This window comes from Cataglyphis hispanica, chromosome 21 (genome assembly GCF_021464435.1).
Source record: "Cataglyphis hispanica isolate Lineage 1 chromosome 21, ULB_Chis1_1.0, whole genome shotgun sequence".
In the NCBI taxonomy this organism is placed as follows: Eukaryota; Metazoa; Arthropoda; class Insecta; order Hymenoptera; family Formicidae; genus Cataglyphis; species Cataglyphis hispanica.
This window is the reverse complement of record NC_065974.1, coordinates 3,878,472-3,892,404: the sequence shown is the minus strand read 5'-3', so window position 1 is coordinate 3,892,404 and position 13,933 is coordinate 3,878,472. Positions and strand designations below refer to the sequence as shown.

The window sequence follows — 13,933 nt, the reverse complement described above, 5'->3', positions numbered from 1 at the left end:
AATTCTACGAGATAATAAAGCATGTTAGCGGCGAGAGCAAGAACAGTGGAGTTCTGCCAAGAGAAACATACCTTAATGCCCGTATTATATGCGCGCGTATACGAAGGAGCCGATCGAGGAGAGCTTGTTCGAGTTCCTTTTCAAATGTGGCACGAGCGTCGCGACGCGTTTCAGGAGAAACATAATATTTGACTAGACTGAATAATGTTTTATCGGTGGCGCGAATTTGCGAGCTAAAACGAAAAATTCGATGTTTCTCTTAATATCTTAATTAATATGTTGCACATATTACGGTATATAATTTTTATCTTGCAAATTTTAATTTTATCAATTAGCTTACGTTTCACAGCACATATCGAATCGCATACATTTTTGTCATTAATGAAGTTGAAATAAATATGCGACACACATTCTTTGACGTAATGAATCAAATATATATATATATATATATATATATATATACAATTCCATGTAAAACCTATATCGTACATTGAAGATTAAAAATTAAAATTTGGATTGAAGATTGAAATTTGGCAGAACAAAAGGAATTGAAGTTTCTTTGTCCCGGTCAATCAAATTTCAATCTTGTTAAATTTTAATCTTGCCACATTTCATTCTTGTCAAATTTCAATCTTGTCAAACTTTAATCTTGTCAAATTTCGATCTTCAATCTGAATCTTCATTGCATATAAGCGTAGAAACTATCGGTTGTGCAAAAAAATTTATGTCTAAGACGTTCAATTTGTTTCCGTCCATGAGAAAGCAAATATCGTAGAATTGTTGACGACTTTGAAAAAAAAAAAAAAAAACTTGAAAAGATTAGCTGCAATGCATGAAGAGCAACTATCAGATTCAATGTGATTTATCGCGCACCAAACGTAGATAATGCAGCGTTATTCGAATCGCGATAATATATATGCGTGCCTGTTTCTGTTTCCTTCAAATTAAAACATTGAGAAATTATTCCAGCGATGACTAACATGCGCATCCAATTATACGGAAAATAAATGCGTTGTAGCTTGAAAATATTAAAGTACATAAGCATTGCTCTATTATCCACGAAATATATCTTTTAAATGATAAATCATAGCGCAGTATTTTCTCCATCTTAGTAAGCTTTAAATAAGTTATCATTAAAAGATTAGATATTCTAAGATTAGATATTTCTTTTGAAAAATTCTCCGTTTTTTCTTATATATAAAAAAAAATAATAATAATAATAATAAAGGAATCCTCTCGCGGAAGATGCATTTAGAATATTACCGTAAGTAGGATTCAAATCTGGATTACTGTGGCCACAATGCAAGATCTTACTAGACACTAGACAATCACGAGGATCACCGAGGATCCGCGAGCGATTGATAGCGCGCTGATCTGTTGCTACGATGATCGCTGAATCGCTCAAGCGAAGCATTGCTGTCGCTATATGACTTGGAGGAAATCGCACGTTCGCGAGAAGAATTTACCAACACACGTGTATTTCGTCTTGCTCATTAATATCGTGGAATTCGCGTTAAGGATCTCGAGATCTCATTAATTTACAGTTAGCTTGGACGATTTTTGCGAAGCGAATAGCCGACGCAACAATGCGCGAGCGAGCGAATCACCGTCGTTTTCTGATCTCGTTGCTTTGCAGCTTCGAACGAGCCGAACTTTTTACCCTGCAAGCGGATTTCCTAGCAATTAGCGATAAAATAGCGTCGAGGAAACGAGATTTTACGAGCCGGCCACTTTTGTGCTGGTCTCTTTCGTCGGGCGAAAATCATCCGAAGTCGTGTTTTATTTTCAATGACGGCGACCTACGTGCAAGTTTAGCAGCAGCTGCTACTTAGTGCGGATAATGTCTGCCATTGGCGGGATAATAAATTGTGCAAGCGCGGAGAAATGTGCCTCGCGTATCATAAATTAGATATCGGAAAGCGCTGAAGGGAGGTTTTTTCTCCCTCGTTCCATTACTAATTCTGAATTAGCAAAAACGAGTAGCGCGATCGAAACGCGTTTATCCGCGTCGTCTATTTTCAGCTAGGATCATATCGTCGTCGCACTTTATCCGCATCGGATCCTCGGCGGGCCTTCTCGGAGTCGGGACTCGGGCTGCGGAAACGCGTCACGTTCTCTCTCGCCCGGAAGCACGATTCTTCCCGTAGGTGTTGCGCGTGTGTCACGAGAAAGATAAAAAAGTGCCGGGATGGAAGGCGATATCCTTCGGCAACACCCCGGAAGTGTGAACACGCCAGACGAGCACGTCGAATCGGCTCGCGGAACGCACAGATTCGTTCGCGTCCAGAATAGAACGTTTACATTTCCAACGTTTGTATGTAAATTAAGCGCGAAATCCGATCTTAATTTCAATGACGAATAAATATATATCTCGGTAATGAAATTCGAATGAAAATCTGAAAAGAAGGCAAAAATTACTTTTTAAGCGAATTAAAAGGAAATCCCTAAAAACGAGTACATTTCCCACAACTTGCCGCTAAAATAAAATAATTTTTTCGAACGTCATACAAGTTTTAAAAAGAATTGTCAAAGAGAATCAAACTGACGTTGCGGAGAGATCGCACGTGCGGTCCACGAGATTATCCAGGAGCGGCGGCTTATCCGTGCGTGCGCGTACATACGTGCGTGCTTGTACGTACGTAGCGTAGTTTTTGCGTGTGTGCGTATGTGTATGCGCACGCGTGCTATGTTATTATATTTTGTCGGCCGTGCCAGATGCCGAGCCCGGGCCCTTGCCACTGGTTACTTCTGGTTTCATATTCCGGCGCGACGGTATTTTTGGAGCGCGCTCCGTTACACGCTGGTGTGTTTCGTTCTCGCGTGAGAAAAAAAGAAAGAGGAAGGGTTGAAAGGAAAGGGGGAGAAGTTGAGTTTCTTACTGGGGACGCGTTAAGAAAGTGTAGCGTGCCACGAATGCGCAAAAAGCAGGAGCCTGCATTTTGTCGCAGAGTTTGTAGCGAGTGTCATTATCGTTAGCGTATCGCAAATTTATAAACGTGTCAGATGATTATTTCGCCATCCCCGAGATGTACAGTGTACACAAGTACACTATAATATATCGATGAAAATTGTATTTTAACTGTACATTTTAGTTACTATTTTTTTTTATATTATTTCATCAATAATCTAAAAAGTATCTTAATTCTAATCAATGCAATTTATTTAATATCGTGTTTCTAGTGTAATTGATGAAACGAAACGTTTTTAGGAAGAAGAATTAGCCTTACACAAATAAATTCTCCTTAAAAAGTTACAATTTTGCAATTAAAATATTTTTTTATTATCGTCATCGATACTTATTTTATTTAAATAATTACATCGATATTAAATACGACAAAGAGGACTTTATAATCCAAGAATTGCTTTCACAGCACACTGTAGTACAAGATACTTCAACCTCTTATTGATCCTTTCAAATGGAAGGAAGGTCGACCACTCGATCGGCCCTTCGTCCAGGAACGATAGACTCGACTTATTTGCATTGACAGCGCGTTTATATTGCGGCACGCGCGAAACAGTGACCACGTGTATATCGCCGACGGGCGAATGTAAACGTCAGACTGTAAACGATAATCGGCCAGGCCAGAAAAAGCACGGCCTGGTTAAACGCGACATCGACAACGCGAGACCCCCCCGGCGGACAAATTTGTTTCGAGACATTAAGTCGTTAAGCTGCTACGTAAACAGCTGCTCGCAAACCTTCGACAAATAATACGTATTCCCGCTTAAATTTTTATCAATCAAAAATTTTATATATTAATCCGTAAATAAAACTGATCGCGTCTCGTTCAAACTTCCAATTTAAGCGCGCGATTTCTCTTTCGTCGAATTGTCGAGCGACGAGGGGTACGCGGTGGAGGAGAAAAGAATTATATACATAAAGACTCCTACAAATTTATTCGAGCGGCAGTTCTGATTTCCACGATACCCGCATCTTCCATCTCTCCCCCCAACGGCATTTATTTATCTCGAGTGCGCGCGGGCCCCTCCCCCTCCCATCGTTCAATTTGCGCTCTCGCGAATATCTCTCGTGGCCAGGCACAAAACCGTTTCGCTCGTTAACACCGGTTACGTCATGGAGAGATATACCCATCGTCTAACCTCCTTTCGCAACAGCCCTTCTACCCCCCCCCCCGATGCTCGGGGTAAAGGCTGAGGAATAATTTTTACACGAAAGCACAGATTGTGTCAGATGAATAGCGCGAGATTACGCAAACGTGTAATTATGCATCATCGACGCGACGTCGAGGTGAGCACGATTATAAATTTTACGCTTTTATCGATATCGCTTATCGATTGGCCACCGTAGATTATATCATAATTATTATTAACAGCGCGTATCCTCGCAATTTACCGGTAAATAATGCTTCCTCTGGATATAATTCTTGTATCGCGCTGTAATATATGTATTCTAGCGGAATATATAATCGCGAGAGAGCACCCGATATAAACTGCAAACATTGAAAGATATGCGTTTAGAGGCTAAAGGGATAAAAAAAAGAATCGTGTAAAATATTATGATACTTTATGTGATATTTTGATACGCGCGAATAAAATCCCATAATTCTATGGACGATATATCTCTCGTTGAGAGCATCGATGGTATATCTCTGCGAGAAGCGCGCGACACTTGAAGCCTCGCTGACATTATTCTATTCTCTCTAATGCGATCAAGCGGCGCGCGTTCGGGTGCGCGCCGATTGCCAATTGTTTCTCCATTTCAGGAAACGCTCGTATCCAGCCAGTACGGGGTCAAGGGTCGTCGACCTCGTGTCCAGAAAGCCCCGGGTACATACGTGTCGCTGGTCGTAGACGCTAGCTCAGCGACGGTCATTATGTTAACTGGCAATCACGGTAATGATGCTGTCATCAGTGTCCGTACTAACGGCAATAACTATAATGCAGCCATTGTGGGCACTCCCGTGTAATCCCGGGCGACTTTTCATTGACCACTACCGGGTGTATCCAGAGCGCGTTACGGATTTTACTTTATCAAGAATCGAAAGCGCGCGCGGCGATAATGTTTTGGATTTGAATATAATCTGCCGTCGATTGTTACGTAATTATAAAAAATATCGAAATAGTTCGGAAGGTAATTCCGTCATTAGATATGGTAACGCGGTCGTTCCGGCCTCTGGCACGCGATAGAAAATTTATCTCACAATCCAGAATATTAATATTTGCAAATAAATATAAGCGAAATCGGTCATGCAATTCATAAAGATGCATGCGACTCACCGAGCCGGCGATGCTTGCATTTCTCGCTCGATGCACGCCACGTCCGCGGCTTCCCCGTCGCCATCCTTATTATCACTCGCGCGATGCATCCCGCTGAGCTCTCTCTTCATAGGTCGCGTAACTGTTTACCTCCTCGTTTCGACGGACGTCACCAGGGGCTGGTGGTTAGGAAAACAAAAATACTGTTACTCGTTCGCCATTAGACAAGACATTAGCGGACGGACGACGGGCCGTGGACGCGCGCACGGCATAAAAGGCGCGATCGTGACAACGTCGGTTAATCAGCTCGACACCTGTAATTAGTTCACGGTATAAGTCGCAGACGATCCCTAATGATTACTAATGAGAAAACCTAGCGTAAAAAATCAATTTTCTAACGACGTGATTTTTTTTTTTTAAGAAGAAGTCTGCACCCGTACAATTATTTCTTCATCCCGACGATCGTTCGGAAAATTATTACATCGGCTATGTTCCTCGCGCTTCGTGGCTTTCTCGCTTTTACGCATCACACGACATTCTCTCTATGCGTGGATGTGTGTGACGTCATTTCTCGGTGGAATAAATACGCGCCCGTTCGCATGCGAAATTGCATATTCGTCTCGACTCTCGATTCCGCGTTTTAATCGCGCGATTATGGAATGTCAAAATTATATTTGAAATTGCCTTGCATTCGCGATATATTTATTTAGAGTTAAAGCAAAAAACTATTTCTCAATATTTTTTAATAAATAATAAATATTTTTAATTTATATCAAAATTCGCGCGCATTTTCAGAAGCGATATTACGAAGCAAGGTAAGAGATTAGCAAGAGTTGCTTCTAGCCACGCTACCGTTGCCAAATAACGCACGCCGGGCACGCGCGCGCGCGCGCGAACGATAGAAAGGCGCATCGCTTCCGGCAGTGGGACCGATCGCATCCGGTGATGGGACGCGCGCGTATTACGTACGATCGCAACGTGTTACGAATAGCGGCGTGAACCTTTTAAAGCGACCACCGTCACGGCGGGAAGCGTCTTTACGACCGCACGGGGGCAGGGGGAGGGGGAGGGAGAAAAACGATTTTTAATCATTATCTTAAGCACGTTGACGACTTTATTGCACGACACTGATTGCTGATTTAACGATGAACATTGAAAAGACGGATGTCGTGCTCGGAGACATAAAATTCTAGGTAAAAAGATTTTTGGATTTACTTACGATCGAAATGCGCGTAATGTGTCAAATCGAAAAATCGCTCGGTGCATCCGGTCCTCGTTGGCGATTATCCGAGACGCATAATAGTTCTTAGGTTGCTTAGATATTTACGCGCGTTGCACCGCGAGAATCCGAAGGTTACGAGCTTATTTCCATCCCGAAATACGATCGCGCGCGCGCGAGTTGCAGCTGCGACTGCTTCGCAAGCTCGTTGCAAATAAAAGTACAACACCGAGAGGGGGAGGATTCTTCTGTCCGTCATTTCGAGTAAATCGTGGCGTTTCAAGCTACCGCGTGTTTCCATCCTGAAATATGTATACCGCGCGATGTCAAAATATAGCAGCGTGCTTCTCGGTGGTGTAATGGGCGCGTGACGTCACGCTGCTCACCCTCCCGTTCGAATTAATCATCGTTAAGAGTCCGCGAACGACGACGTGGTGGGGAACGACGACGGTTTCTCGGATGTGTGTTCTCGGCGATGTATTCTCGAATCGTAAATGAAATTGAGCAAGAATTCTAAATTCCAGCGACTCGGCCATTTCGATTTTATTGTGCGGTGCGACGTATTATATGGTGCAAGGAAGCATGCCAGACGATACAATGTAGATAGACAGAATAATTTAGTCTGTTTTTTGGGACAATGCTGCATATATTACTTATTTATACCTAATTGACCCAATTTCATATAAATTAATTTCGTTTTTTTTTATATATTCAGGTGAATAATATATTTCGAGAGCACTATTCTATTATAGCCTTGCCCTTAAACTATAACGATCTAGTAAATCTCTGCGTGTAACTCGTTATCGCGGTATAAATATTTATGTCCGGTCATACAGTTAATAAAAAGGCTTATCGATTTATCTACATTTCCCTCTCCAAGTTTGACGTGAGAGACACCATCCGTATCAAGCGCGGGCAGTGTTCTTTCGTAATTTAAACATTACATCATAAATACGTTGAACCTAGAATCTTTCAAGATCCTTGAAGATTCTCCATGATCCTGTCGAAAATTTTGCGCAAATAAAAAGAGCACTTGTTATTGAGAACCGTCCTTCGATCATCATAAGAGACATAATTATTTCGCCATGCGTATTGTCAAAATTAAATAAAGCGGTCAATCACATTTCTTTAGCATAAATTATGACTTTAAAAATAGATTTCTGCCAATTCTTTTACGCGACATCGATTTTTCTAGGATCTACAAGTAAACAAAATATTATATGAAATAAAATAGAAATTATATTTATATAATCTGTTGTTATTAATTAATTAAGTCATTTAATTCTCATTATAATATGAGCAATAAAATATCTGAATTTGTAATCATCTTATTTCTCTCAAAATTTTTGTCTTTATTACGCTTGTAAAAAAGCTATCAAAAGAATAATAGATATCTTTGTAATTTAAATTAAGATAAAAAATAAATAGACGGTTACACTTTTACTTCACAACAAGTCTATCATTCTTGTGGAAAAAGAAATATACGTTTCGAAATAATGTCGCCTTTAAACACGAAACATGATTTAAAATGATAATTTTCAATAATTTACATTTGAAATACGCCACTATGTGTTCGATATCTCGTTCGCGCCGATGATTCAAAAATGGTCTCCGTACACGCGGCTCGTGGTTTTCGCTCTTTCAGGTCTCCCGCGGTTCTCATCGTAAAAAGTTAAATTTAATCTCTCGCTACCACACACACTACCGCGCGGAGCCGCGACACGCTTTACGATTCCCTCCGGCCATTCGATTTAGCGCTTTACGAGCGTTCGGCGGTCGGCACGGCGGATCCGCCCTGCGGCCAGGTCGACCTCTCTCTCCCGCGCACCTTGCAAACCTATAAGATACCACCGCCGTGCCTTTACCGATCCGCGAGAGCGATCCCTCTTTTTGATCTCAGCCCTTACTTGTAAATCGCCCGATAGTCCGCGTTGCCCAAGAATCGCTTCGTTATCGCCAAACACTGTCGACGGAGATTCGAACGAACACGTCGCGAATGCGAAATAAACCGGTTTCGAACGCATGTCAACAAGAGTACTCGTCTCTATAATCTTCGCGATGCACCTTCGTCGCGTATTATCTTCGATAGAGAAGGATTTCGGTACACGAAACATGTTCGAGATATCTAGAAGCGATGGATCCTCGTTGATCTATGACACGATCCCGTGCATGTGCCATTGATAAAGTAATAATTGATGATTATTTAAAAGTGCTATAGGTATTCTGATACTATATATCTGTCTATTTCCGGCGTTCGTTCTTCTTTTGCCATGTACATTATTTATTTATTTATTCTCGACACGATCTCTGCTCTTTCCACTCTCCCATTTAATACTCTCTCTCTCTCTCTTTTTGATCATTTTCCCAAGATCCCTTATCTCATTATGTTTTATATAATTTCTATGCTCTTTAAAAAAGTAAATAGGATAGCATGCTAACGTGACCGTTACTAACGAAATTCATGGCCCAAATTACAGTAATCGAGCCGACACGCTATTATTATAATGTCCCGCAGGTTGCGCGCGGGAAGGAAAGCGATGGAATTATTTCAATAAAGCGTCATCGGAACCGGCATTTAGGGCAGGCTCTTCTGATCGATGATACTTTGCGTTCGACGATCGATCATCAGTCGGATAATGAGCATGAGAGCCCTAATTCCCCTAAATTCCCCGACGTTCTTCTTTACAGAGTAGTAAGTAAGCATTTCAAATACAAATTCTTTTTCTTAATAAAAATGATTATTTATTGAAAACATTGAAATTGAAATTAAAATAATAATTTTAAAAATATTATTATATATATAAAAAGATTTTTATTCAAAATAATATTTAAAATTTTTCAAGTTTGTGTGTGCGCATTAATTGTGTATATTTCAAATATTATTTCTTCTTGTATTATTTCAAATGTTTTATGTAAGGGTAAAAAAGATAATTAATTCTATTAATTATTAGAGTTTCTAATAAAAAAAAAACACATTCTAAATATTTATTTTAAATAAAATTTTAAATAATATATAAATAAGTTATTTTATTTTATTAATTATTTATATAATCTATATAGTTTCTTTTTCTCTCTATTTTATTTATATCTTATAATATATATAATCTAATCTATAATAGAGAAAAATGATAAAAAGCTTATTAAAATATTAAAATTTTCTAATTCAAGTACTATTTTTTATTTGCTTCTGTAATTATCGTAAAGCGCATTTATCGTCGTCGTCATGTACTTCGTTAACATTTTTTTGTATTCTGTTCCTTGCCGCCCTCTCTCTCTCTCTCTCTCTCTTTTACGTCGCATTTTTTGAGGAGCGACGCGTGCCAAGTCTCATATCCGTCATGCCTCCGCATGTTTCCGCGGACGACGGATTCTACGAGTTCCATTTTAAATACCGGTAAATAAATAATTATACGCGGAACAGATTCGATCGATAATGAATTAAGTCTGCGTTTGAGATTAGCAGTCGCGGACGGACAATTATTGGCAGAATAATATTTAGACAGAAAATATATTGCTCACCTCTCTCTTCTCTCTGTTGCAGAGCACCCTCCGTAGAAGCCAGACGCGTATTTTCGTCGCGTTACATTCCTACGCATCCCCTTCTCGACCCTCCTTTCCTTTTGCTTCCACCCCTGCCCTCCTCTCTTTTTTCTTAGCTCGCGCTCTGCCTCTGACTCTCGTCGCCGTTCGCCGTTACGCTGTTAAACGAGCGGATCGCCAGTAGCTATCGGCGCATCTGGAAAGAATAAAGTACACGTTATATACGAAGGGGTAAGCAAGCGGCGTTGCAACGCAAGGCAACGTAGACTGCATAAGTAATAGAGCCCGAGGGAGGCGGCGGCTATTCCGCCGAGATCGCTCGCTAGGAAGAGAGAAGGAATCCAGAAAAACAAAACATATTTCTTTCTCCTTCTATGATGCTGCTGACCCATATCGATATCTGAGACACGATTTGTGTATCGCGATCGATCCAAATCTTCCATATGACAGAAAGAATCGTCAATACGCATAAAATTCAACTCATTGCCTACGCTCAAGGAATATAAAGTACATCCAAAAAAATTTTATACATGCATATATATATATATATATATATATATATATATATATATATACTGTATTTAATTATATTTATAAATATATATATATATATATTTAAATACATACACGTATTTAAATATACGTATTTAATTATATTTATAAATTATATATATATATATATATATAATTTTTTATTATACACAGAAGTGAACTTTATCAGGGAAATCACAAGCGACGCGCATTACGTGCGACGTATGAATGAGATAAGATCGGATTTTATAAGCGGCTGCGTGAATTAACCGCCGCGAGATGCGCAATTACATCCAATTTCCGTTGATGACTGTATTTCGAATAACACCTCTTTGCATTATTATATATTATACAAGATATATAAGTAAGTTATTTCGCGACACGTGTCGCGAAACATTGACATCTGACTGGCTTAAATATTAAATGCGCATATATTGATATAAATCTTATTCTTTTAATGCAGAAATCGAAAATATCTAAGAACATAATAATTATGCGTTATATTAATTATACGCTTTTGATTTGATTTTGAAAATTCAACAGCCAATGTTTAGGACATAAATATTAAAAATGTATCAAAATAAAATAATAAAAATATATATTAACATCTTATTATTTTTAACGAAGAATAAAGTTAACAAGACAAAATAGCTATGTTTATTTTAAACCAGAATTTTAAAACCGACATTTAAGACATTATATTTCTATTTAATGGCTTATTTTTTTCAGTGCGTAGCAGCGCGAAGTGTACAATAATGACAAAAGAGATAAAAGATAATCACTATAACTGCTAATAATTGTCTAGGAGTTGGTTAATTATATGTTTATAAATCATGTTTCGCAGTTCGTTGTATTTGTAATGTTAATTCGATAGATTTCTATCTCTGTGTAAAATATCCAACAAAAAAAAAAAATTGAATTATTAAATAGAATGAAAAGATTAATTTCTTTAATGATTTTTCCTATGCTATTGTATTTTTTCTCGAATAAAACACGTAATATTAAACGCTAAAGTAAGTGTGATTCACGAGATCCTTAAGTAATCCGAACCCAGAGAGTGATAAGGATCCTTGAAGGCCTCTCTCGGCAAATCAGAGCGATATACGACTTGCAGAAGCGGAGACTTTAACAACTATCGTATATTAATGTCACGAGACATAATGAGGCTTCACGGTGCGCCTCGCCGATGCAAATCGCAGGTTACATCGATTTATGAGAGGCGGTCAGTAATTTCCACCATATTAGCCACTTGCGCAGAGCGTTCTTTAGGCGGCCCCCTACGTACGCCTTCGTAAAAGAACGCAACGCGGCCGCTTTGTGTGTGTTTTAATCACAGCGCGCTAGAAAATCGCCTTAACGAGTGGAGTTATGTTTCCGACTAGCCGGAGGAAGGAGCTACGAAGTAACATAATATACGCGAATTCCACGAATCGGACGGATATCCGATATCGCTTCGGAATTACGTTGAGGAATACTTTATTACAGTTAACTTTTATTTTATTTTTTTTTTATCGCGAAATAATCGACAGGTAAGATTGTTTAAGACAGATATGATAGTTAAATTGACTGAGAGCGAATAAATATGTCAGCGAGTACAGTCAAGAGTACATGAGAAATTTTGCGTCGCTACAACATGTTTGCATGAATTATTATTCATGAAAACATATATTATTTATATTATTCTTCGAGTAAAGCGTCAAATAATAATTAAGCTATTATCGAAGTATATTAAGAGTAGATAAACGAAAATGGCGATCGTTAATAAGAAATTATTTAAGTGGCGGTTACATCGGCTATATCCTGATAACAAAAATAAAATTTAAAAAGAAATTTGATGGGAGAAGAAGGTATAATGAGAAATAGGATAATTATTAAATTCAATTAAATAATGCTGAATAAAATCTACAATCTGACAAACTGCTTGCAATCCGTGCTGATTGAAATAAACGGTGCTAATCCGTTATGACAGAGTAAAGAATGAATCGAAGAATATTGATCTCTCTTTTAAGTCATGTTTTTCTTTCACGCGGATGCACGTGCAATCGCCTCGCTACATGCGCTCGTATTAATGCGAGCAACGCGTTGCAAAGAATTATGTTAATCAGAGGACGGAAGGAAGTCGTTTGCTCCAAAGATATGATGAAAACACTTTGTAAAGCGATATCGCGGGCGATATCGTGAGAACCTTGCGGGCTATAAGAAGAGCTATAATAAACCGATAAAATGTCAATATCGCGCTTGACGAGTGACATTTTTATAATCCGATTTCTGAATTGACGCGAGTCTCCACGATGAGAGGAATCGTATAGCAACCCCCGCGAACAATAAAGTTAATTAAACAGCGTGTCGAACGGAAATAAGAACGGCGGTGCATGATGTAATGCGAGCAATTTTTCAAAGCAAGGTGGAATATGATTGTTTCGGTGAATGATCAGCATTACCGGAACGGATATCATAAATTCCACGCCATTCCTCGCGAATCCATTGCTCTCGCGCGTTACACAACCAAGCATCGAGGTGAACGTCTCTCTCTTTTCGTTTATCTTATTCGATTTATCGCCCCGTGTGTAATGCATACTCTGTAACGATCGATGTTTCTCCCCCGGGAATCGATAATTTTCAGCCAGCCATTTATAAGACGCTACTTTTTAAGCGCTCGCGAGGATAAGCGCGACAGTCGCGGTAATAAAGTACACCGCGATTAAACGCAAACGTATCATCGTCGTTATAAAATCACGGCGGAATCGAGAATGATAATTCACTTCGCGTCCGTGATTTGCGCGATCGGCCGTGGCACGACGAATTTTCGTCGCGAGAAAAAATCCACGCATCGTAAATCCTTTCGGAAGCGGTTCATTGGCAAGGATGAGTAGTAGGGTAATTTATATCGTCTCTTTATTCGCGATAGATATTCCTCCAAAGACAGAGTCGAGACGGGCAACGCTATTGTTGGACTCCTCTGTAGGAGATGAGAGAGAGAGAACCGGTCGCACCCACGAGTCTATTATATCGTACATTTGAATTAGCGGGAACACACGGGTTTCTAATATATTAATACATAAAAATGTCAGGAAAAAAAAAAAAAAAAAAAAAAAAAACGAGAGATGAGTGACTTTGTTATTCTTCGATTCCACATTCCAGCATGAAAGATTGCGCGCGTCGCATAAATTTTTCAAGATGATATATTCAATAGCCGGTGTTTAATACAAAGTCTCTTGAGAATAAATAATATATCCTACTGCAGGCGAAATATATAATTATAATATTTACTGGCGTACACTCTCTCTTTCTATACATAGCGATGCACGGAGTTTGCAGCGAGAACTCAAGTACCGGACGCGAACGTAAATCTAGAGTGCTCGACGCGCGGTCGACCCACTCTAAATACGCCAGTAAAATATACGCCAACAATAATTTACTTTCCGT

At 39.3% G+C, this 13,933-nt stretch overlaps 1 protein-coding gene across 6 annotated transcripts in view; it reads right to left on the bottom strand.

Annotated features, from left to right (window-relative positions):
- LOC126857516 (ETS translocation variant 1-like) overlaps nt 1-13,933 on the bottom strand; it is an 83,083-nt gene that overhangs the window by 41,186 nt on the left and 27,964 nt on the right. For 3 of the 6 annotated variants that reach the window (XM_050607010.1, XM_050607012.1, XM_050607015.1), the window contains 2 exons: nt 9,956-10,172; nt 5,239-5,396 (listed from right to left, as the gene is read on the bottom strand). In XM_050607010.1, the coding sequence (XP_050462967.1) occupies nt 5,239-5,348 (110 nt within the window). In that variant the 5' untranslated portion in view covers nt 5,349-5,396; nt 9,956-10,172. The remainder of the gene's footprint in view (nt 1-5,238; nt 5,397-9,955; nt 10,173-13,933) is intronic. The other 3 variants (XM_050607014.1, XM_050607011.1, XM_050607013.1) reach the window with 1 other exon arrangement.